This window comes from Engystomops pustulosus, chromosome 2 (genome assembly GCF_040894005.1).
Source record: "Engystomops pustulosus chromosome 2, aEngPut4.maternal, whole genome shotgun sequence".
Taxonomy (NCBI): domain Eukaryota; kingdom Metazoa; phylum Chordata; class Amphibia; order Anura; family Leptodactylidae; genus Engystomops; species Engystomops pustulosus.
The window spans coordinates 205,613,278-205,638,018 of NC_092412.1; the positions used below are offsets into that span (position 1 = coordinate 205,613,278).

Genomic DNA, 24,741 nt, shown 5'->3' on the forward strand with positions numbered 1-24,741 from the left:
CAAAATCAAAAAAATTATTTTTGTACAGGAGGTTTTAATTTTTGTAAATGTATGAAAACATTATAAAACCTAAACAAATTTGGTATCCCTTTAATCGTACCGACCCAAAGAATAAAGTAGACATGTCATTTGGGCCGCTCAGTGAAAGACGTAATATCCAAGCCCACAAGAAAATGGTGCAAATGCGTTTTTTCACCATTTTCACTGCATTTGGAATTTTTTTCCCGCTTCCGAGTACATGCCATGGAATATTTAATACCATCACTTTGAAGTGCAATTTGTTACGCAGAAAACAAGCTGCCACACAGCTCTTTACGTGTAAAAATAAAAAAGTTATAGGTGGGGAGTGAAAAATGGACTTGAAAAAACAGGAAAGGGCCCGGTCCTAAACCGGTTAAATGTGAGTGTCCAGATGAGAATACCCATTTTAAGGAAAGTACAACATGGTCTCGAAGTTGTTTAATGTGCATGAAGGAATAACAACAAAATTATAAAGTACAATATAAATCAAAATGCAAAACTTTAAATAATTAGGTAGACTATAGTAGGCCCCCAGCCTATACAAGAACACATGACCTACTGCTTCTAGCTTGGTGTGATCTTTTACAGTTCTAAGCTGAGTTTCTAATTTCTAAGCAATGTCTTTATCTAAAAACTGAAAAGACCAATGTGCATGTCATAAGAATTTGTTTTACTAGAATTGTTCATATTTCCTTGTGTCTTTTGGAGTAATAAATCTTATTACATTGTTCTGTTTCTCAATAGTCTCTTTGATGGCACTTGAGGGGCTGGGCACATTGCGGAGCTTGGCACTTTATAGCGGCAGGATAATGGAGAATGCCTGCTGCTATGAAGAAAGAACATTGGTTAAAATCAAAGTTTATTATTTATGAAGATAATTCTACGCTGGTCGTTAGACAACGCTAGAAAGTAAATATGAGGCTGTGAAATGCAAGAATGATTAGCTACATAAAATATGATATTAAATAGTTTTGGTTGGTCTTTTACAGTTGTTGTTGTTTGTTGTTTTAGCTTTAGATGGATCCCTGCTGGGCTTTTATTGTAACTTGCATGTCTTGGTTGTTTTTATTTTATCCATACTTTCATCTTCAAATTGGTACTGGTCTCATATTTCTACAATAAATTATCATTTAAGAATTAAAGTTAAAATGTATTTAAATCACTTTATTTTAATGAACATTTGTTTATGTGTAGACTTCTCTTGGATTCTTAAAAGCTACATTGTTACATAAGAGATGGAAACAAAATACTGAAGGTTCACCTTCCATTCCCCATTTGGTACCTTGTATGTATGTGCTTTTTTTGTAAATGTTTCTGTGATATGAGTAGCAAATTGTATGGAAGCTGCAGCACGGGTTTTTACTGTCTCATATAACAGAAGCCTAAATGAAATGTTGCAAGGGACACTAAGAGAAGCCATGAAAAGTCCATTTAAATAAATGGACATTTTAAAAGGAACCTGTCAGTAAGATGGTAATTTTTACATTGTGACAGGTTGCAATAGACTCTATAAAAATGCCTTTGTCGTGCATCTTAATAATTCCATTACCTGGCTCCCTGCAAGTGTGTGGTGAGTTCCTGGGGTTGTGCAGTTCAAATCAGAATTTCTTGTGACAGTGAGCTGATGTAGGTGGAGGAGAGAGCAGGAAAAAGGCTGAGAACAGGGAGGGCTTAAAGTGATGATGAGGGTGGAGAAGTTAAAGGGGTATTTCTTTCTGGGCATTCACATTTAATCTAATTCATTTTTCCGTATGCAAACATTTCTTGAATTGCATGTTATTAAAAAAAATGTTCCTGTGTGAAGATAATTTCTCATAAATGTAGCCATGTTGTCCCTTAGAAACCAGATGGCTTCTTCGGTTACTACCACCTCACACTCTGGCAGTGGTGGACAGACATGCGCTATTGAGTCCTGCCTGACCACCTGGCTTCAGCGTTCATTACCAGAGGACGGCTGTGGGATATGCAGTAACTTCTGGACATTTTATATACAAAAACCTTTTGTTTCTTTGTGCAATCGCTCCAGCAGAGGTGGTCGTATCCAAGGACGCAGTCTTGTTTCTAAGAAATCATCTTCACACAGGACCATCTAATTGAAGAAATGTATATATATAGCAGATGAAACTGAATGTGAATGCCAAGATGAGAATACCCCTTTAAGTAGAAGACGACTTGTGCCATATGAACTAACCCAGCCCCCTCCCCCCCCCCGTCCTGTCCCGGGACTCACTACATGCTCACTACATGCTGGAAGGGAGCCAGGTAATGATAAAGAAACTCGGATACACAACAAAGGCTTATTTGAAATGAACATGGCAGGGGATATTGGAACCTGTCATCATGTAAAAATGACCTTCCTGATGATAGGCTTCCTCGGATACGGCCACCTCTGCTGGAGGGATTGCACAAATAAACAAAACGTTTTTATATATGAAATGTCCTGGAGTTACTGCAGGTCCCACAGCCGTCCTGTGGTAATGATCGCTGAATCCAGGAGGTCAGGCAGGGCTCAATAGCGCATGTCTGGCCACCGCTGCCAGAGTGTGAGGTGGTCGTAACCGAGGAAGCTATCTCATTTCTAAGGGACAACATGGCTATGTTTATGGGAAATTATCTTCACACAGGAACATTTTTTTTTAATAACATCCCATTGAAGAAATGTTTATATATAGAAGATTAGTGAAACTGAATGTGAATGCCCAGACAAGGATACCCCTTTAAGTCAACTCACCACAGCCAGCAATCCTCATTTGAACTGTCTATCCCCGTACTCGCCACACACTGCTAGCTGGGAGCTAGGTAAAGTTTATTAATAAACATTGGAATTATTCTGATTCATGGCAAAGTTATTTTTAAATCAACATGCCAGAGGCTTTTGGGACATGTCCTCATGTAAAAATGACCATCCTGATGACAGGTTCCCTCTAAGAGAAGCTATAAAATATGCCTTGTGTGTTGGAATTCAGTGTAAAAAGAGCATCAGCTTTTGGCCTACTGGCAGGTCACCTGAACTGTCAGTGTATGCACCTTACCAAGCGCAGTGTGCACAGAACCTAAACCTATGAAGCTTATTCACCTAGGTGTAAATGTGTGTTTGTTATTTGTCATTTGCACAATCGCTGGTCCCAAACCTGTCAATGTCCTGGAGATAATGCAGATTTAGGAAATGCTCTGTAATTCTGCTCATGGGCACTTGTTACAGGCCCTGTTTTATGAGCATGTATAACAAAGCATTATTGTGTTGGATGAAGGAGACGTGTTCCATTAATTAATATTATACCAAGATATTGTTAAATGTCTCCCACTCCAGCCACAGTTATACAGAAATTTGGTTAGAAGGGATTGGAAGTTCTACTTGCTGTTGGTGGATTATCTTAAACCCTAAGCACACTTTTCTGTACACGCTCAAAGATTACATTGCAGCTTGCAGTATTGATTTCTGTCATAAAAATAGGTTTTTAGCCCCGTGCAGTTATCTTCACATCTGTCTGCTGTATTTGTACTACACAAGCAAAAAAACAAACAAATAGAATTTCCTGACCTCTTATCCATGTTTTAATTCATATTAATTAGAGACAAAATCTTCTGAGGGTTCTGCGGCTGCATCAATAAAGAATAAAATGAGATTGATACTCTCCTTTTAATTGCTTTATTTTTCTGGCAATGCGGGGCTCATTCTCACCCCAATTAGGTGAATGGAACAATCCGAGAAATGTTGGTCCACAAATCTGCTGTATGTGAATGTGTTCGGAAAATACTTTAAAGAAGAGGACAGATATGTGTAAAGCCTTCTTCTATCACAGCAAATAGTTAATATCAAACATTTCTAGCTGATGGCCCTCGTGGATGTTGTGCATTTTGGAAGTGCAGCCAATTTATTACTGATGAGGTGGAAATTTGATGTTGAGGTATAATCAGAATGTCTTCTTAAAGGCTCATTAACTTCAGAGACGTCTTGTTCTTTACTTGCTCTATTACTGTACTAACCTGACTCGCACTTTTCAGGTACGCTAAGCATTCGTACTCATCTGACTTCTACATATACTAAAGAAGCAAATTCTCCCTGATAAAATTTAACAACAACCCCATTAAAGGCGGCCAAAAATACTTTCTGAATTTTGGAGGAAATGATAGTCTGACAATTTGACACTCGTTGAAGAACTTTGTTTCTGGAGCAGACTTCTCTCTTCTTCAGCTCATATTCCTATAAAATTAAACAAATGCAGATAAAAACTAGCATTACAAACCTCATTTCATAGGTATATTAGAATAGTAAAGTACTTCTCCACACTCCACTAAACCTTTTAGAGAGATATGACACGTGCCAAAGCATGTAGTGGCGCTTAAGAGCAGATGCACATAAAGATGATAATATTTAATAAATAGGGACATTGCAGAGGAATGTGTGGGTTAAATGTTACTTTAAATGTAATTATTAGATGAGCAAAAATTAGCAAATTATCCAATATTCAATTTGAGGAAGCTTTGTAGAATTTTTCAAAAGATTCAGCTTGGCTCCCAATAAAATTGGTCAAAACCAATGTTACTCCAGTTGTCCTGGAAAATGGTTTATAAACCAACTTGAGTGTTTTAAAGGTTTTTTATAATATAATAATTTCTTAACCTTCCTAAGGAAGGTTTATTGATAATCCTTGTTCCCATTACAGAAAAAAAATTGAAAATCCAATTGTCACAGGGACAAAAAAAAATTTGTTTGGAGCTACAATTTTATAATATACAGTCTGGACTTGCATATAAATTCAACTTAAGAACAAACCTAAAGAACCTATCCTCTACGTCAGTGATTTTCAACCAGTGTGCCGTGGCACACTAGTGTGCCGCGACACATGGTTGGGTGTGCCGCGGGGAAAGTTCCCCAAACTATGGTGCCCCCTGTGTTTTGTTTCCTGGCAATGGCTTCTTACAATGTAGGAGACGTGTACAATAACACATGCGCAAGCTTTAAATCTCGTGCGACAAAATTACATCACCAAGGCCGGCGCATCATCCTGAGAGCAGAGAGACTCTCGCATTTGCCCACCGCCAAGGTAATGCCCACCAATAATGCTGACTATATGAGCTTTTGCCTGAGTATATGAACTGTTGACAGGATACTCAGCATATGAGCTGGTACTTTTAGTACTCCAGCAGTATACTGCATATAACAATGAGAAATGTAAAATGAGAAATACTATAGTCATGAGGCTGGAGTACTACAAGTACCAGCTCATATGCTGAGTATATGAGCTGGCACTTGTACTCTGGCCTCATGGCCATAGTACTTCTCATTGTACCCCTTTATTTTGCAGTATATGAGCCACATAATAATCAGCACCATATACTAAAAACAGGGAGAAACTGAGAACTGTTGAGGAAGAGCTTAGTGTGTGTCTTTCCACCATTCCTGCCAGGATATCCCTTTTGTGTTTATCGAAACAGGCCCAGGTTTCACACTGAGTAAAATAAATTTAGAATCTATATTATTAGCTATATGTATAATATGACTGTTTTAGTGACATTTTGTGCTATTTTGGTTGGTTGTGTGCCCCAGGATTTTCTAAGTATAAAAAGTGTGCCGTGGCTCAAAAAAGGTTGAAAATCACTGCTCTACGTAACCCTGTGTGTGTGTGTGTGTGTACATTTCCTTCCCTATCCCAGATTCCCAAGTGCTAGGATTAATGACCGTATTAGCTAGCCGCTGTTTTAAAAGATTTGTCTTAAGTGAAGTGGATCTGTTTCCCTGCTTATAGTTAATAAGGATAATGATTTTTTGTAATTGGTTCATTTAAAAGAAATTCAGAATTTATCATATGACTTAGAATGATAATGAACTGATGGATGCACTATTACTGCTTTCTTGTTCGGTTCAACACATCTCATTTACAATTCATTTCACTGTGGATCACAGCATAACATTTATTGTCATGGATTCTAAGTTAGAAATTCAACCTTTTCATTGTAAGCCACAGCAGCTGTGGCTGGAATTGTTGTGGAAAATAGAAGCCAATTGTAACTGTTGTGACGGTGTTATTTTCTATCTGAAAAATACGGCTGAGGTTGTGCCGATTGTGTCTCACACTGACATTGTTAATATTATACTTTAATGGGAAATTTATACATGCTGGCTACATTGATTGACACAGCTCTGGTTTTCATAGAGTTAACCAGCTGTGATTTACAGAATTCGACTCCTATTACCTTGCTGACCGGGACTATGGTTTCTAATATAAGATCTTACCAAACTATACTCTTTGCTTATTACAGTGGTTTTTATTGTGTTTGCCCCGTTTCTTGTGTCTTGACTCTGGAGACTATTCTTCTGGGCATGATTGCATAGTATTCATCTCATATCTGTGTGTTTCACTTTGGCGCAGGGAGGGAACATCTTCTAGTTGTCCCTCACCACCTAGTTGAGGCAATAGGCAGGGACTATTGGGAAGTGGATTAGTCTCTGGGCTTTTTGTCTGCATCTGTGTCTTGGTCTGTTCTCAGACCCAGCATAACACCAAGCCTGCAGTACTTCAGAACAGCCACTACACAGCAAATGGACAATTCAGCTCCTGTCTCCAATCATTGTGTGGTAAATGACTGCTGTGTATGGGCCATTTGTCACCACACACTCCTCAGGGATAGCACAATTGGTGGATAGTCCCTTTTAAATCAGCTTTAATTTAAGATGTATATTTGGAAGAAGAATCACTATTTTTGTGCTTATATTAAATAGTTCTGTCGACTTATAAAAGAAATGTGCAATACAATGCAAGAATAGACTTTTAATGAAGGCATATGTTATGTGAAGGAATTGTAAAAAGCTGAATCATTGAGTCCCTTCCTTTGTCGATATGATCTAATCTGTGAGATTATTGCTCACTACTGTGTCTATAATTTGGTATTGCTTCTGCAATGTCTTGACATGCTAATGTATATCATAAAAGTCATCTTGTACATTAACATATAATGTATTTTTACGAGAGTTGAAAACTAGTTTAATCGGTCTGGCTTGTTCTGAGTGTGTTATGTTCACAGAAGATGCACCACATAACAATTCAAAAGTATTTGTTCCCACTTTTTGACCAGGTTTCCCTATAAGTAATTATGCCTTCTCCATAAAACATTGGCCCACATTTATTAAAACCTTTGCCCAGGTTTTCTGTCTGACTTTGCCCTAGAAAGAACATTGCTTGCACGTGTATTTAAGAAGTGTCTGCATGATCCATGTAAAAGGTGCACCAAAAAAAGTTGGATCACTCTGCCGCAGTAGTGCAGGGGTCATCATCCAGATTCATGATGACTGTGCGCCACAATTCATGAATCTAGTGCACTCTGCACAATCCACAGGCAAACTCCACTACTTTTGATAAATGTGGCTCATTGTCTAAGGCCTGAATATCTGGAATAATGTGACGCGAGATATAATTAAGGACTCATTCACACAGACGTAATGGGGACCAATATGCGGCCGCACCATTTGTTTCCTCATATCAGCCCCCCATTCATGACCATACACGCCCAAATATAGGAAATGTAATATACACTCACCGGCCACTTTATTAGGTACACCATGGTAGTAACGGGTTGGACCCCCTTTTGCCTTCAGAACTGCCTCAATTCTTCGTGGCATAGATTCAACAAGGTGCTGGAAGCATTCCTCAGAAATTTTGGTCCACATTGACATGATGGCATCACACAGTTGCTGCAGATTTGTCGGCTGCACATCCATGATGCGAATCTCCCGTTCCACCACATCCCAAAGATGCTCTATTGGATTGAGATCTGGTCAGCAACAATACTCAGGTAGGCTGTGGCGTTGCAACGATGCTCAATTGGTACCAAGAGGCCCAAAGAGTGCCAAGAAAATATTCCCCACACCATGACGCCACCACCACCAGCCTGAACCGTTGATACAAGGCAGGATGGATCCATGCTTTCATGTTGTTGACGCCAAATTCTGACCCTACCGTCCGAATGTTGCAGCAGAAATCGAGACTCATCAGACCAGGCAACGTTTTTCCAATCTTCTACTGTCCAATTTCGATGAGCTTGTGCAAATTGTAGCCTCAGTTTCTTGTTCTTAGCTGAAAGGAGTGGCACCCGGTGTGGTCTTCTGCTGCTGTAGCCCATCTGCCTCAAAGTTCGACGTACTGTGCGTTCAGACATGCTCTTCTGCCTACCTTGGTTGTAACGGGTGGCGATTTGAGTCACTGTTGCCTTTCTATCAGCTCGAACCAGTCTGTCCATTCTCCTCTGACCTCTGGCATCAACACGGCATTTCCGCCCACAGAGCTGCCGCTCACTGGATGTTTTTTCTTTTTCGGACCATTCTCTGTAAACCCTAGAGATGGTTGTGCGTGAAAATCCCAGTAGATCAGCAGTTTCTGAAATACTCAGACCAGCCCTTCTGGCACCAACAACCATGCCACGTTCAAAGGCACTCAAAATCACCTTTCTTCCCCACACTGATGCTCGGTTTGAACTGCAGGAGATTGTCTTGACCATGTCTACATGCCTAAATGCCCTGAGTTGCCGCCATGTGATTGGCTGATTAGAAATCAAGTGTTAACGAGCAGTTGGACAGGTGTACCTAATAAAGTGGCCGGTGAGTGTATTTCATGGTGTAACGGCGCTGGCCACTCACTTTATGGAGAGGAGAGGGGTGAGCAGCGACTATATGTTCACATTGCAATTTATAAACACATTCATAAATCTTCCCCAGTGGTCCACATCCAACTACTTTTTATACTTAGGAACAAATTTAATCCCTCCCATCCTTACTAATTCCATTTCTAGAAATTTATATATTTTAGTGTTAAAGCAAATCTTTTGAGCTATTTATTCTTATTGTGGCAACTCAGTTCCCTGGGCCGGCCTCTACACAAATAATGTTGTAAAAATAAGTGATTCATTCAGTACGTATGAATAATGTAATTTACTATTTTATTTTATTAATAATTTGAATAATTGAAGAGACTGCATATGCCAGGAATACACTGATTAGGTATCGGCATTGCAGATGATATGTGAGATATACAATATTGTAATTAACTATTATAATAGAGATACAATCTTGCATCCTTATCATTCTGAGAATTACAGCTTCATATATCACAATAATTTTAATTTAAGTTATAAAGTTTGGCTGTGAGGCAGATGTGTCACAACATGAAATAATTTTGATGACATCTCTTCTCATGTGTTTCTAAAATTGCTCAAAAATATTTTACTCACGTTTTTTCTTTCAGTTCTCTCACAACAAGATGGAAAAGTTGCGATTATCACAGGAGGTGCAAAAGGCATAGGATACTACACAGCAAAACACTTAGCAAGACTTGGGATGCACGTGATAATAGGTATGACTCTAATATTTCCATTACACAGTATTATAAAGGGTTTGGATGAGGGCCAAGAAGAACCCCTCCACATGCAATCTAGTCTAAGTCACCATGGGATCACCCATTGTGACAAAGAGATGGTGATAAGAGCACAATAGAGGCCAAACAATTGGGAATGTACAAGCAGTCTCTGGGATACAAACAAGATATGTTCTGTAGATTTGTAGAATTAAATGTAAGTCAGAACTGGTATATTTTTAAAGTATTAATTCTTTCTGTTCCTATCACAACTGGATTTTTGGGGTTTTGGGTTGTCATGGGAACAAGGATTAACAATAAAGCTTCATTGCAGTCACCTTTGCTGATCATGGTAGCCTTGAGTTAAAGTTCAGTAAACTACCAGAGAGGTCTGTTTGTAACTAGGAGTTATGTGGTCAGGTGTCCTTAAAGGAAATATACCACATGGATATCACTTCTAAAAAAATCACACTTAGATGCTGATGTGTGCCTCCTGAAATAGCATCCATTCTTCTTTTTGCTTCTAATAGCTTTTCTTGCTTATTTATGTCTCCATTTGGCTATATGATTGTGGAGGGAGGAGGCAGGCAAAAATCAGCAGATGGTGGATCCAGAAGAGACTTATGTGATTTAGCCAGTAGCCCCTGAGGCTCACTTGTACAATTTTAAAATATGTATACCCTTGCCAGCATGTAAATGTGCTTAGATAAGACGCACTAAACTCACGTGGTAGATTTCCTTTAAAGAGAACCTGTCACCCATAAAAAGGCACTTAATAAAGTAAGCATTTCCTAGCACTACCTCAGATGTTACCCTCCGATAAAGCTAGAAGACACTGCCGCGCTGTACCATAGGAACGCCGGCCTGAGCTCACAGCGGTCCAGCGTATTAATGAGGGGGCAGGACTAGGCAATCACCGCCGGCCTATGGAGTGAGAGGGCTGTGAGCTTGTTCTGGCGTATTTATTGTACAGCGCAAGCAACTGACTGCAACCAAACATAGTGATGATCACATGACCTGTGAGGCAGGTGCAGGACATAATAATTATTTTTATTCATAATGTTTTTATTATTTTTTTTCACTGCATTTTTAGACCCCCCTGCGGTACTTTAACCCTAGGGCAGTGATGGCAACTCTTTTTGAGATCGAGTGCCAAAACTACAACCAAAACCCACTTATCACAACATGCCAACACAGCAATTTAACGGGTAACTTATTTCTAACTGCTCTGGCACTCCTTATGACAATACCGTTAAAGGAGGAGGACAAATTTGGATTATCATTGTAGCGTCCCTCCATGGACCCCATTATTGGGAAGAGTTTTGGGACCTGAAGCAGGAGCTCTAATCATATTCCAGCCCTGGCCACATGTACTACTCCTACAGTCAAAGCTAGCCAAGGATTTGTTGTTTAAAATAGAATATCCTGGGCCGCCCAGGACTGCAGGAGGATGTGTTGTATCATTTCTGGGAAGACACCATCCCTGCTCTAGAGCAGTGATGGCGAACCTTTTGGAGACCGAGTGCCCAAACTACAACAAAAATCCACTTATTTACTGTGAAGTGTCAGCATGCCATTTTAAACAGTAATTTATTGCTACCTGTTTTTCCAATCTTTCAATCGTATCGGCCCCCTGAGTAAACCAATACAATTGAAAAAAGAAAGGCAGATTCAGACTCCGACATTGTAGCTTCTCTCAAGGGTCTCTCAGTAGAGGAAGAATGGTGGGTCCAGCAGGAGAACCTCCAAAGTTATTGCAGTTCTGTCAACACCTTCTCAATTTTCATACAGTTCCAAACAGCTTTAAAATAGCACTGAGAGCAGCATCTCTTGCCTGGGACTGCAGGAAGATTTGGTCCTATTTGGTGAACTCTGTCCTGATCTGAGTGCCCACTGAAATGCTTCTGACTGCCACCTCTTGGACCTGTGCCATAGGTTCGACACCACTGCCCTAGAGGGACTGATTGCTCCTACCATACACAGGCAGTTCCAAGGTTCCATGCAAGATAAGTTCATTAGGTTTATTCTCAAAGGGAACCTGTCAGCACATATAGACCCCCAACCAAAGGTCCTACCTCATTTTCTGTAGTGAGTTTCTCTGCATGATGATATTGAAATGAGTCAGTAGCTGCTGTGACCCCCCCCCCCCCTTCTGCATTGTAATCCTTTGATCTGCTTAAGTTAGGTGTTCCTCAGCTGTCCTGAGACTGGTTGCAGGGCCCCCTTCCGCTTCTCTTGTAAACATGCTCCCTCCCTTCCTCCCGTACATATTATTCACACCCCTTTCTGTGCTGCAGCTAAGCAGGAGATGTGTGCATAAGAGGGCAGGGGGTGCATAGGTTTGGGGATGTGCCTGACAGATTCTCTTTAAATTAAATTTGTATGTAGGTATTTTGCGTAACTCCAGACAACAAATTTTTGGTCCCTGTGACAATTGGATTTTCTCAATTTTTGGTTGTCATAAGAAAAAGGATTGATAATTAAAGGGGTATTCCGGGAATATGAACGTCTGACACAAAAACCCATGATGATACAAATTAATAAAGTAGGTGGAGTTATCACTAAGATGGCCGCCACTGGATAGTACAAGTTCCATGATCCTTTAGTGCTCCTCCCTATTATGCTCTGCTTCCAGTGATGATCTAATAGACTGTGCTGCTCTGTTACCATAGTAATGATGTGTAACTGCCATCACCACAACACTGTCCATACTGGATGCCTTGCAACCAACCGACTACAGCCAAATGTAGTGGTGATCACATGACCTGCCCAGGCAGGTGCAGGACATGTGATGTGGACATGTGACCAGCGGCCATCTTCTGTCATGTGTATGCTCTGCAACTGACCGCGCGGAGGAAATTAACGGACTGATTAAAGGGCCAGTAGCATTTTAATTCTTCATTACAGTCTATGTCATCAGCATTTTCTGCTAAGGGGAGCAAAATTTTAAATAACAACTAATTACACATTAGCTTATATTTTGAGTACCCATTTGTATATGAATTATGCTGATTCCTGGAATACCCTTTTAAGCTTCTTCACAGGGGATAAATGCAGCCTTGGGCTAAAAATGAGTAAATTACTAGCATCTGGGTGTCATCTGTAACTGGGTGTCCATAAGGCCTATTGCTGAGTTCAGTTCTGGTCTCTAAGTGTTGGATGGACATTCAGGCAAGCTTACAATGCAAGTAAATCACACTCGCTCTTAGCTAATAGGCATTTTTTGGGGACTGTCTGTATTGCAATACTACTGTATTGCAGTATATGGGAATTTGGCTCTTGATCTGTAAATTTGCCGGGCAGGGGGGTTTATTAACAGCTGCTTGCCCCAATCGTGGGTGTTTCCGGTGGGTGTTTGCTGCATAATGCATGGAGTGTTATGTTCATTTGAAAAGGGCACTGCCCTCTCTATCCATTTTTTATCCATTCACATAAATAAGATTGTAGTGAACAAAGAAATGACTTTTCTTTTCTATCTTGATTGCTGTCAGTTTTTGGATTATGATTTTCTATTGGCATCTTACAATAGCCCAATGATTACCAACCTCTTAAATCCAACAGTGGGGCTCTTTTACTAGTAGTTACTCTTATCACAAACTGTTATCACACATTGAATAAATCTGCCCCAAAATGTAATTTTAGTATTTTACTCCTGATTGGCTGATTGCTGTATTGTTTGAATATAGCTCTATATAGATTTGAAACATTTTTTGTACAGAGCGCCAAATCCTTTGTGTAATTGAGAGCTTTTTGCCAGGAACATCTGACTGGCATCCATGGAACTCTGATTGGGAAACTTTGCCATAAATGGTATAAGAGCAGGTTTAGTTTTATGACGTCTGAGAATAAATCGGAGCCAAAGAATTGACCACTTTTTAACTGTATAAATTCTGAAAACTTGTACAGTTGCACTACAGATGACACTTCAAACAACACTAAACTTTGTTTTTATTTTTCTGATCATTTCCTATCGCTATCTCTTCATCTCTTTATTTAAGTTTTCTCCTTTTGATACTCATAATACATACAAACATTTGGGATATTCAGTGGGTGAAATAGGTATTGAGCAAGTTACCAATTTTCAAAGTAAATATATATTCTAAAAGTGCAATTAAATTAAGTGAAGGGGATTGTCCCAACTTTGGAAGTTATTTCCAATGCACTTTGGAAGTTCTTCCAAATGCAGTGGATAGTGATGGCTCGACAACTCTCCATTCCCATGATCGCATCATTCAATTCTATTCAAGGTTGAAGATTGTTGAATACAGTGCTCGCCTACCTCCAGCCAATCTTATAAAACTGAATGAAGCGGCAAAGTAATGCTCAGTCTGTTGCACCACCCATTATTGAAAACCAAACCCTTTTCTCCTAACTGCTGGGGGTCCCAACTGAAGTTGGGACAACTCCTTTAAATTATTAGTCTTGTAAGATGTTTGTGCCAATAACATTACAATCATCTTTTATATTTGGATAGCTCTTTGGGGAAGTCTGTTGTTACCAGGGCACTCATCAGGGGGGCTTTGTGTGAAAACCGTCCTTCATTCACTGTGCACACAGGCCCGGGTTATCATTCTGTGGAGGACCAACAAAATTTGCCAGTAAAGGATCCCAAACCAACTAATGGCGACCCTGGTTGTTGCAATGCTGAAGGAGTTCCTAGAAAAATGTATAGATTAATGGAGCACTCTGGAATGGTCATCTGAAAAATTGAACACGCTGGGAATAGGGACGGGTGCGTGTGGCCAATACAGGTATAATAACTTAATATCTGCTTAGCCAATATCACTATACCCATTCTGTTGTACTTTTTATTACTTTATTTGTTTACCCAAACTATAATTATAAGTCCAAGGTAAGGAGGCAGCACTCCATAGTAAATAAAGGTTTTTATTTCACCAGTGGAAAAAACAACGTTTAGCTATGTAGCCATGGATAAAAAAATAAAACTTTTGTGACAATTAATTGAAAATATCCATAAATTAATAATTACAAAAATGTTAATAAGTGCCTATGAAACTTGAACAACTATATACTAACTCGCTAAACAATACATATTATAAGTTACGATCACTCACAGCTAGAATACATCTAACAGCACCACACATCAAGAATGGACCAAACTTTTGGTGGAAGTGTGACCCTGAGGTGACTAGCCGAGACCTTGTGTTCGCATTGCAGGATTACACACTGCTACGATACTCCATGTCACTCAGCGCCGTCTACCACCCGAGTATCGACCCAATTCTCGCGTGATCCATCAGACAGGTCCGTGGCCATCTTGGAAGTGGGCATGTGTGCATACAGCCCGTGCTCAGGTAAGTACAATGGGGAGATATCAGAAACCATTACAGCGGAATAAGCATTCACACATCTAGCCCATAATCAGTGGGCCTCTGTGTATAATGCTGTGTCTGTCAGGCAGACCAATGCATCCACTTAGAGTCATTGGTACTATGTTCCCACTAATAGATGTCCCCCTAAGTGAAAACTGTGAACTGTGAAGTTAGGTACAATATACAATAATGGCATTTATACGACTTGCATTTGCAAAAATTAGAAGCAAAATCTCCAAAAGAATATAGTGACCAGCAAATTATACAGTCCAAATTGAATGGTAAGCGCTCGGGGTTGATTGTCAAAAGGCTTCATGTGAATTGTGATCTAAAAAAAGAAAAGAAACAAGAAAAAATTATTTTAAAGAAATGAGTCCATACAATTTTAATAACACTACCTTCCTTACAATGACTTCTGTGTAATCGATAGATCAAGGGAGCAAAATAGGGCAAACTTAGAACAGAGTGTTTACATAAAAGTCCACATTCAAACCTGTCGGTTGTAAAGAGTTAAGCCTGTGAATCCATTCAGTTTCTCGTCTCTTCAAGACCTTCTATCTATCACCTCCTCTTCTAAGAGGTGTCGATAATACAAAATCTCAGCTGTTGAATTTTATGTCCATGTTCTTTGAAATGTCTGAGAACTGGTAAATCTAATTTGGAAGTATTGATAGATGACCGATGGTTGTGTAACTTCAGTCTGCACTCGGTCGTAGTCTCCCCTGCATAAATTTTAGGGCAGGGGCACAACAGAACATAACTTACGTGGTCAGATGTGCATGTCAAATGATGATTATTAATGTACTTCCTGCCGCTCATCGGGTTAGTGAACGAATCTCCCTTCAGCATGTAGCTGCAATTCTCACTCATGCAAGGATAGCAGCCTGCCTTTAGACTGGAAGCCAGATTGCTTTTTTATCAATAAGGCCAGAATCACCTTTAACCAAATTGTCCCTCAGGTTTTAGGTCTTTTGTACGAAAAAAGAGGGGGTGTCTGCAATTCTTTAATGTCACTGTGGAAGCGAGACAAAGTTGGCCAATGCTTGCGGATCAACTTTGAAACAGCCTTGCTATGTGGGCCAAAGGTGGATACAAACGGTACCCTGTCTGGCAAAGTGTGGTCCCGCACTTTAGGCGTTAATAAAGTCAGTTTGTCAAGGTCTTTCGCCTGTGTCTGTTGACCAACTGGGTGAGTTAACCCCAGGCATTAAATTTATCTGACATTTCATTAAGTCTAATATTGACCTGACGGGGGTCGTCGACAATTCTCTGGACCCTAATCATTTGACTAAAGGTGTATCTTTTGATGTCAATTTTGAACAGAACACTGAAGAAAGAAGTATCTACCAAAGAGCCTCCCAAATAGCCTCCGTTAACATCCTCATTATATATAGGGAAATTGTTTTTTTTTTTTTGGTGTTGTTTTAAATTATTAACCTAAATAATAATAATTTTAGGTTGCGGGCAAACTGGGCAATAATGACCACAATATCATTTAATTTATATTACGCTTTACCAAAATGGTTAGTAGAAGGGCAATGAACACTCTGAACTTCAGAATGTGTACATTTTTAGAGGCAATTTTTTTTAAAGGCATTATCTGGGACAATGTTCTCAAAAACAAAAGCACCCAAATAAAATGGGACATCTTCACAAATATTCTAAAAAAAAAAACCCTGTGGAAAACACATACAATACGGGAAAAAACATAAGAGAAACAAGAAAAAGCCAATGTGGTTAAGTAGTACTGTAAGGAGAGCAATAAATGAAAAATATAAGGCGCTTATAGGAGTAGAAATATGAAGCGTTACAGGATTATGGAGATAAAAAGTAAAACTTAAAGAAATATTGAGACTGAAAGAAATGTTGCCAAGGAAAGTAAAATTATTCCTATATTATTTTTCATGTACAGACGGTCCCCTAGTTAAGAACACCCGACTTACAGATGACTGCTAGTTACAAAAGGACCCCTGGTAATTGCTACCGTATTTTCTGGACTATAAGACGCACTTTTTAGCAAGAAAAAAATCTTGCTAAAAAGTCTCTGCGTCTTATAGTCCGGAGGTCAGGAGGTTCCAGCGCTGCCAGACCCTCCTGACCCCTGTAAGGCAGATCGGGTGCTAAAAATTCAACACTCGGCTTATACTCGGGTATACAAAATAATAAACTTACAACTCACCATTCCGATGGCCCGGACAGCTCCTCTTCATCTTCATGCCGCAGGTCCGCGGCAGCTCAGTGGCCGCGCCTCTTCTGTCTTCATGCCGGCTCGGGGCCGCGACAATTTTTTGGGGGTCATGTACCATCTGGTACGCAGTTTGAACAAATTACCTATGTGGTTTGTACAGAGCAGATTCCTATTTCAGTTGGAGATTGCCTTCATCCATTGCTCATACAACAAGGTCAAGTTTAGTTTCTTTTCCCAGTTCAGCATATATGGTTGTTTACCCCTACCATATCGAAATATTAGATCCTTATACGCTGCTGAGGTACCCCCATTTGATCTTGCAGACTTCATATATGTCAAAAATCTAGGGCTAGTATATACTATTTCTTCTATAGAATCATTGAACAAATTAATTATAGATCTTAGTCTATGATCGGTAAACCGATCTGAAACCGGTATATTATATTTCTGCCTCAACTCCTTGAAGGATAGGTAGTCACCCTCCTTCCTTAGAGACTCCAAGTTACTAATACCAACTTGGATCCGTTCCGTCAAATCAAGATTCTCAACTAAACTTTGTACCGATTCCAAATCTATATCCTTAAGGGAAAATTTTACCTTCTCCCCAAAAAGTTTGGAGTATCTCCTCCAGGCATATACTGTCGACCGTGTTGTTTCCAAGATATCTCTACGTATAGTTCCTAATATTTTTTTTCCCCTTTCAACTCCAAAAATTCCCCTGGCAAAAGGGCCTTTAACGCAGATACATTATCCACTTCCAATTCTATAATCATTCACCTTTCTTGCACCTCACCTCCAACCACCACTTTTTGATGGGTTACCATAAAGCTGCTTTTTGGTAACACGCTATATTGGGGAAGCCTGCCTGTCCCAATCTTTTTGGACAGTACATAAACTGCCTTGAAATTTTTAGATTTTTTAAATGACCAACCCCACATGGTTATGTAACTCTATATCCCTAATAGCTTGTTTGGGTAGAGGAGCAGGGATACATCTAAGATTATATAGAATTACCAGTAAGATATTTTGTTCAACAAAAAAGATTCTATCGATGAGCCCCTTTTACAGAGTACTTTAACCCTATCCAATAACTGCTGGCTTTTCAGTCTCCTAGTATCGTCTCAGGTTCGTCCTATTTGAATGCCTAGGTATAATTATTATTAATGAGATAGATAATTATTCCTAGAGGTAGGAATTAATAGCACTGTGTCTATTTTTGCAGATGGCACCAAGCTATGTAGTGTAATACAGTCTATGGAGGATATTCATAGGCTGCAGGGTGACTTGGACAAACTGAATGTTTGGTCATCCACTTGGCAAATGAGTGTTGTGGACAAATGTAAGGTTATGCACCTGAGGTCTAATAATCCACATGCATCTTTGTCCTTGAGGGAATAAATCTGGGAGAGTTCCTTGTTGAGAAGGACATGGGTGTACTAGTAGATCATAAAATAAATAAGGGGAATGGAGGGTCTCAGGTATAACCAAAGATTAAACAACTACATTTATTTGGTTTGGAAAAGAGACGACTAAGAGGGGACATGATTAATTTATATAAATAAATGAATGGTCCATACAAAAAATAACAAGTAACAAGTAAAGTTGTTCCAGATTAAATCAAATCCAAAGACAAGGGGGCACTGTCCCCGTCTGGAGAAATCAAGGTTTAATCACCAGAGGTGACAGGGCTTTTCCACTTTCAATCTGTGGAATAGCCCGCCTCAGCCGCTGTTCACAGTGGGGACAGCAAAGGACTTCAAGTAGGGTCTAGTTGCCTTTTTACAACTAAATTACATTGATGATTATGTTATATAGAATCCCTTCATCTAATCCCTTCCTTCCCTTTTGTGGGTTGTACAAAAGTAGTAGTGATACTATGGAATTCTCTGCTGCAGTAGGTTGTTATGGCGCATACTTTGTACATATTCAAGAGAGGCCTGGATTCTGGAGAGCAAAAATGTCAAGGAAAAAACACCTTTTTTTCAATTTTTAAAGGTTGGGCTTGATGTACTTACATCTTTTTCCAGTCTTATTTACTATGATCCTGCAGATTGCTTTGACACTTCACCCTGCTGTGTCTGCCCTGCACAGAGCTCTTTCTATGCCAGGCAGATGAACCAAATTTCTCTCTTAATAGACTTGGTCTGTATTTAGCGTACTTTGCATTTTGATTCCATTTTGTAATTGAATCAAAACGCACTGGGCCAGCCCGCGGGCGATCACATGCGTTTGTATGCAGAAGCATGTGATACGCAATCAGCGCCTGGTGTCTTCTATTTAGACGCGGGAGCTGATTGCCGATCGCATGCTTGTAACTTCTGTCATTGTTTGGAGCTGGCAGGGTTGTGTTGCTATATATTATTTCTTATTTCTACTTTTGTACTTTAATGCATGACTATCAATATGCAGTAAATGTTATCACTCCATTGTAATTCAAGCAGTAAACAATTCTGTGATCCATTACAGCGGGGAACAATGAAACTGATGGCAATGAAGCGGTGACAAGAATACAACAAGACACCCTGAATGAGAAAGGTATGCATTTTCTATGAAGTCAATAAGTTAATACCATGACGGCTGGTGAGCTAATGGAGAAGTCTTTTAGAATATTTACGCTGCTCAGCAGAAGTTTAGGCTTTTAGTTTGTCGTGACTTTTCTTTGTTATGCTGAGTTTTTTAGTTGCTTTGGTAAGTCAGAAATAAATATTCATTTTCATCTCTAGATATGTCTGAAGAATCATAAAATAGTAATACTTGGACAACAATCACTATTGATCATGTAAAAGACCTTAAAATCACTTGACAAACCTAGATATTTTCTTTTTTTTTTTTTTTTGCTGATCTCGCCTAATGAGCATCAGAACTGATGCTCCCAACCCCCCCACCCCACCATCTCCTAAAATATATTTATAAGTAAAAACAAAAAAGGAATTTGCATACCCTGTTAGAGGGGGCTGGAAGTTTAGTCAGGTGAATGATATTGACAGATTTCCTTTTAATATGCATCTGCATCTTAGTATGGTTGGTCACATGCTTTGCTCTGCAATTTGAAGATAAGGAACAGCAAGCTCTCTATTTGCTATAACCCTGTAAATGTTTTGGAAAAAATAAAATACAAGTGGAAATTGTATAAAATCAGTATTTGTATAAAATTATGTAGTCAAGAAGAGTGGCTGCATCCCCCATATAAGACTTAAATTCTGCCCACTACACTTGTCTGTACCATCAGACAAGCCTTTATTATGTTGTCTTCATGATGTGATTTCCTGACAATGGTAGCCCAGCTATGGAGAAAGACCATTCAGAGGACAATAGTTGGCCCGACACAGTTGTTCTGCCTTAACATGCATAACCCACTGAGATTTATCGCCACTATGTCTGGTTTATTGTGCTACTTTTTGATACGGTCTCACCTGACAGAAATGTCTCCAAAAGTAGTAGAAACCAGAAAAAATAGTGTCAGTAGGGCAGAATTATCAAAAAAGTCTCAAAGTTAGGCTGGCTGCACATAACTATGCACAGTCGATGGAAAACAGCTAGTGTGGGTCAGATTCCATGGACCGAGCACAGTGCCGGAGACAGGAGTCCTTGCACCAAATTTCATGCAAGGGATTTGTCGCCTCTTTTTTGACTATGATGCAAGGACTTCCAGCATTTTGGTTTGTCCAGGGAAATGGACCAGCAGATGGTCCAGTTTCTATATATTGTGCACGGTCTTGTGGAGCCATCCTTAGATGGACAGTCTTCAACTGCAGCTGGTTTATCAAAGTGTTTGATTGATAAATCTTGCAGAGTTTTAGACTGTTTAGTCTAAAATGTCGCCCTCTTATTTATTGACTTATTTGCTGCCAGTAAAGTTTATGCTTACTCTTCTCTATCCCCAGTATTATGCTTTGTAAATATAATTTCTTTGCTATGCCTGTTCATTGTTCTTGTGTTGACTATCCAGATTAGGCAGAAGGTATACACCATAATTGACTCATTAATAATTCATTGGATGACTGGCTAGGTGACCTTGTCTCGACATTGGAGTATTGCTGCCTATATTACAGAATTTACAGTTTAGACGACTTAATTAATTTCTTAGCATTTTCATTTAGGCGGCAGTGGCTAAATTGCATTGTGGGTGTTCACTGAGGGAGATAAGTCTGGGTGTTTTTCTCTCTGGAACCTGTTCTACTTTCTACAGGCTTTGCTATAATTATCAGGGCATGCTGCCTGCAAATGAGAGGGAATTAAATTATCACTTGTTTCAGGTTTTCCGTGATTTTGTAAATATCGCCAAAATTACAGAATAGCAGTCAAACTTTTTCATATATAAGCAATGCTAAACCGAGTGCTGAACTTGGAGATATCTACACGTATAGGGGGCTGGAAATGTAAATGGGTATATTCTGCCTGACCAAGCAAATAACCTTTCTGAATTTCCCAGCTTGTGATGTGTGCAGTAGAGTAATACAGAGCCATGATTTTTCTTTACCTGCAGTGTTAGGGACTAAGTAGATTGACCTTATAGGATCTGCTGTTTTGCCTATAGTGATATTAAAGCTCAACAGTAAGAATTTTTTTTTCTAAACATTAGAATATATTGATAATACTGTGGTTGTTTTGTAACAGAAGGTACAATTAGCATCCTCAAGTGGCCAGGAGATGGAGATAAAATGGCTCTTTACCATATTCTGTTGCCTTAGTTATAGTTTAACAAATTTATCAATTTTGAGTGGAAAGAAAAAAGCAAGCTGGGAAATGTTTTTTTTCAGAGTAATATTGGTACTGTTGTTGGTGTTATTTGAGGCATATATGTAGGATAATATTTGTAATGATAAAAAATAAACTTGTGTCAACAATCTTTTTCATGCATTTTGCTCACCAAAAGCATGACAAGTATAACAGGATAAACTATTGTTGATCTGCCACTTTTAAGTTATACAGAACTTACAGTTCGTCTCCAATTCCTTGGGCTTCTAAGCACTGTGATTGAAAAGTTATCAAGGGTGTTTTCTGTAAATATCGCTCCAGCTTCTAATTTCGGTCTTTGCATTCTACTGGAAATTTAGCAGGTATGACATGAGTGGCCTCTTCAGACGTGGGATGTTTTCCAGGGGACTTCACTTCCTGTGTTGTCTTCTTGTCCTAGTAGACCACTCATTAAATGAAGCAGATCAGGAGCAGGGACCAAGAACAGAAGAACCGGAGCAATATGGGTACTAGGAGAAAAGTATGTGTTCTGAATATCTCAGATTGCATCCAAATTTCTGTCCATATGTGTGAAGTTCTATTTAATGCACAGGGGCTGACGTGCATAATGTCTATAAGTTAGAGGAAGCTAGACTGTTTACAAAGTTTTTAAATTGTCTCCTGGCTTATTTTCTGTCAAACAATGTCTCAAAAGTTTGGTCTTTTATTTTGTACATTCTAAATTTCCCCCTTTTAAAGGAAATCTACCACTATATAACTGAAAAATTATGCTATAAATACTAAATAATATAAATGTTAAAAATAATCTATAAGTACGGTAACATAGGCATGTTGCCTCTTCTTACTTCATTGTTTGCTAGTAAACAATACACAAATCCAATACTTGTGCATTTTCATTAGTATATTTTTCCCACAGTATATGTCAGCATTTGGTGAAATTTTAATAGCTTCAAAAATGTCCAAGCAATGTATTTCAATAAAAAAATGCTACTATTTAGGCTTGAAAAAAAAAAGAACAAAGTGCGCCTTTGCTGTGTTTTCTTTTTGTTTTTTTACTTGCACATGATAATACTGCAACTCTATCCCTAAATGTTTACTGCATTGAAATCTCTGTCTCTAGGTTTACTTTAGAAATTATTTAAATACTTGGAATAAAATGTAGAAAGCTTTCTAGTTCACCTTACAATCATTTCACAATAGTCTTTTTTTAAAGTTTGTTTTTTGTAAGATTTTTCTTCCAGGCTGAGGCAAACCTGCCATAGCCTTTTTTTCTTTTTTAACAAACCGCTCTTATTCCAGTTACCATTAGAAGAGCATTCAATATATCGATGGAACAATTTTGGTTCTGTATGAACGGCTATTACATAAATAAAGCATAATTATAGTGTTTTGGCCATGCACATATATAAATATTGTTCGATTGTAGAAGTGGCTGCAGATTGCCATAGACATTGTCTTTTTTCAGACTGAGAACAATGGAAGGGGTTTGAAAAGCTTTTTCAGTGACTTGATTGGAAATGACTCGCTATTCTATCAATGGAAAAAAAATCATACTTAAAAGTCTGCAATTACATGCATTTCTTTTTATAGTCTTATTATCAATTAAAAAAATGTGTATAATCTGTGAAAAAAATACTTACCGTATGTGATTGTCAAGATCTTTTTTGCACATAATTAACTTGGCAACTTTCTCAGAACACCTGAATAAAAAGTGATCAAAAGGATGTACAGTCCCCAAAATGGTAGCAAGGAAATCGACAACCGGTCCCGCAAAAATGACACCTTACACACATTAATACACCTAAGTTTGAAGAGGTTTTTGATGTTGGAATATGGCAAAAGTAAAGATATTTTTTTGTACAAAAGAATAGCATTTTTTAAATTAAATTAATACATGCAACTTTTATAAATTTGAGATCTCCGTGATCATAATGGAGCACACAGTGAGGGATGTAAATACAAAGCCCTTAAGAAAAATGCATTTGGAATTTTTATCCAGCATCCCAGTACATTGCAAGTAATATTGAATACTGTAAGTGGGAAGTACAATTTGTCCCCAAATAATAAGCCCTCATACAGTTCTGTTATTCCATGCTTTAACTTGCCAAAGTGATTTTGATTTTTTTTTGTGACGTGTTCTAAATTATCTGCTTAGCAGACAGATCTTTTTATCACCCAAATACAGGACACACAGGGGGGGTTAATAGAGACATCAGTGTCTGAACACAGGGTGTTAATACACACACTGATGTCACAGCACCGGGGGTTAATACATCTTACTTACCCAAGTCCTTCCTGACTGCAGATTCTCATGTGTCAGCACGGGGTTGGGGAGGGGTGGAGTGATCGTTGAATAAATGCACCTAACACTGATTGGCTTTGGTTTGGCTGGAAGCCAGCTCAGCCAACCAGTGCTAGGTATTCAGATAAGGTGAAGGACAGGTCACTCAAGACCTCAGCCCACCCTATAATTCGGCTCTGGGCACTATAAGTGGTTAGAACTTTAGAATGCTTTTACATATCCAGGTGATTTTGAAATTGTTTTCTTGTGACACACTGCACTTTGTTTTAGTTGAAAAGTTTGGGTGATATGTTTTGCGTTTATTTCTAACAAAAAAATTGATAGATGGAGAAAATTTGGAAAAATGTTTCAAATGTTCTCCAACACGTAGTCATAACACCAACATAACTTGATAAATAACATTTACGGAATGTCTGCTTTATGTTGACCTGTTTTTGTAAGCGTTCTTTCTCTTTTATAGGATGTTATAAGGATTAGAACTTTAGGTGAAATCTTTCACGTTTTCATTCAAAACTAAAAATCATACTTTTGGAGGGCTGCCAGGTCTCCAGCAGGTGGTATGTGCAAGAAATATGGAGGGAGAGGCTGATGCAGTGGGTTCTCCCTGGGACAACCCCTAAATGTCTGTAGGATGAGTCCCTGGGTAATGAATGGGGAAGCCCGTGGTGGAAGGTAGCCGTATCCAGGGATCAGACGGAGGCAACGTTCAAATCAACTTACAGTTCTTTATTGAACAGCAGGCAATGCCCAGAAATGGTTACCACAGCAGATTCTTGGATTCCGGGATGCACATGGACAGTTGGTCCGCAGGAAAGGTGCACTCAGCCTGATAGTAGATCCAGACTGGGCTGG

General features: G+C 39.0%; 1 protein-coding gene across 5 annotated transcripts in view; it reads left to right on the top strand.

Moving 5' to 3' along the window:
• Window positions 1-24,741, top strand: part of ZBED1 (zinc finger BED-type containing 1) — a 158,395-nt gene that overhangs the window by 15,541 nt on the left and 118,113 nt on the right. For 4 of the 5 annotated variants that reach the window (XM_072137896.1, XM_072137899.1, XM_072137898.1 and 1 more), the window contains exons 3-4: window positions 9,261-9,368; window positions 19,356-19,424. In XM_072137896.1, the coding sequence (XP_071993997.1) occupies window positions 9,261-9,368; window positions 19,356-19,424 (177 nt within the window). The remainder of the gene's footprint in view (window positions 1-9,260; window positions 9,369-19,355; window positions 19,425-24,741) is intronic. The other variant, XM_072137897.1, reaches the window with a different exon arrangement.